This window comes from Antrostomus carolinensis, unplaced genomic scaffold (genome assembly GCF_000700745.2).
Source record: "Antrostomus carolinensis isolate BGI_N321 unplaced genomic scaffold, ASM70074v2 Scaffold48245, whole genome shotgun sequence".
Lineage (NCBI taxonomy): Eukaryota > Metazoa > Chordata > Aves > Caprimulgiformes > Caprimulgidae > Antrostomus > Antrostomus carolinensis.
This window is the reverse complement of record NW_010316635.1, coordinates 1-1,424: the sequence shown is the minus strand read 5'-3', so window position 1 is coordinate 1,424 and position 1,424 is coordinate 1. Positions and strand designations below refer to the sequence as shown.

Sequence of the window (1,424 nt, the reverse complement as noted above, 5' to 3'; positions counted from 1 at the left end):
GGTTGAAGGGGGAAAACCGGGAAGGAGATGCGGGGGGAAGCGATAGGGATGGTCTTGTCGCAGTTTTAACCCGCTCGGCGCTTCTTTTTCCCTCAGTGCTGCTGTGAGAAATGTCTCAGAGGAAGCGCAGTAAAGGGTCAGGTTTCTCTCAGGTAAAAGGCTGCTCCCACCATCCCCTTCCACTCAGGGGGGTGGGATTCCTTTTTGCGGCAGCATCTCCCTGGATTTTCCTCACAGGGGAAGGATGAGGATGAAGATTATGGGGTGAGCCAGACCCCGACGCACAGCCAGGTACAGAGGAACCTGGAGAGACGCTCCCAGGATCAAGTGAATCAGAAGGTGGGTTGAAGTGATCCCCTCTCCTTCCCCCACCAGAGAGATGTGTCTTAGCTCCATTATCACCCAGTTCTTGGCTTCCCTGACAGGTAAGTGAGCTGGTTCAGTTCCTCCTTGTGAAAGACCAGAAGAAGATCCCCATCAAGAGAGTGGGTGAGTTTAGGGGAGCTCTCTCCCAAAGGTTTAGGATGCCCCCAAACCTGACTGCACACTGGGACCGCAGGTATCTGGGCTCACTCAGTGATTCCTTCCCTTTTTTCCTGCAGATATCCTGAAGAAAGTCATCAGGGAATACAAAGATGTCTACTCAGAGATTGTCAACCGGGCAGGCAGGACCTTGCAGCAGGTTTGGAGGGGGATGAGGGGGGAATTGTGGGGGGATCGCCCCCCCTGCTAGATTAACCAGTTGCCTCTCACAGGTATTTGGGCTGCAGCTGGTGGAGATTGACACCAAACATCACATCTACATCCTCACCAGCAACCTGCCTCGTGCTGAGGGGGAGAACATGCACAGGTGAGGGGCTGGTTTTGGGGGACCCCAGGGTGATTTGGGGAGGGGAGACCCTATCAGAGTGTGACCTCCACTCAGGTGAGTGACACACTTAATCCCTCTGCCACAGAGACAACCAGACAGCCAGACTGGGGCTTCTCATGGTCATCCTCAGCTTCATCTTCATGAAGGGAAACTCAGCTAAAGATGGTGAGCCCCCCCTCCCAAATCTCCTCCTTGTACCCCTTTTCTTTGTGTCCCCTCCTCACTGACACCCCCTTTTCCAGGTGCTGTGTGGGAATTTCTCCGCCGGCTCCGGCTACAACCAGGGTAGGATACGGAGAGGGGACACAGAGCGAGGAGGATCAGGGCTCGTTACTGCTGCACCTTGTTAATTTTCCCACCCTTAGGGAGCGACACGAGGTCTTCGGAGACGTCAAGAAGCTGGTGACGGAGGAATTTGTGCGGCAAAAGTGAGGGGGGGTTGGTTTTTTTGGGGGGGGGATGGGGATACCCCCATTTTTCGGTGTGCACAGAGCAGCTCCGGCGTCAGCCTTGGCCGGGTTGTTTATACCACACCGCAGAGAAACAACCCACC

General features: G+C 55.0%; 1 protein-coding gene across 1 annotated transcript; it reads left to right on the top strand.

The window, feature by feature from the left end:
* Positions 1–110: 110 nt before the first annotated feature.
* Positions 111–1,299, top strand: LOC104525232 (non-structural maintenance of chromosomes element 3 homolog; the record flags this gene model as incomplete). Its single annotated transcript, XM_029085050.1, has 9 exons — positions 111–152; positions 238–291; positions 322–339; positions 426–489; positions 603–682; positions 756–850; positions 957–1,036; positions 1,114–1,156; positions 1,237–1,299. Coding segments are annotated over exons 1-9 (539 nt in total), but the record flags the coding sequence as incomplete, so codon positions are not given.
* Positions 1,300–1,424: the final 125 nt, after the last annotated feature.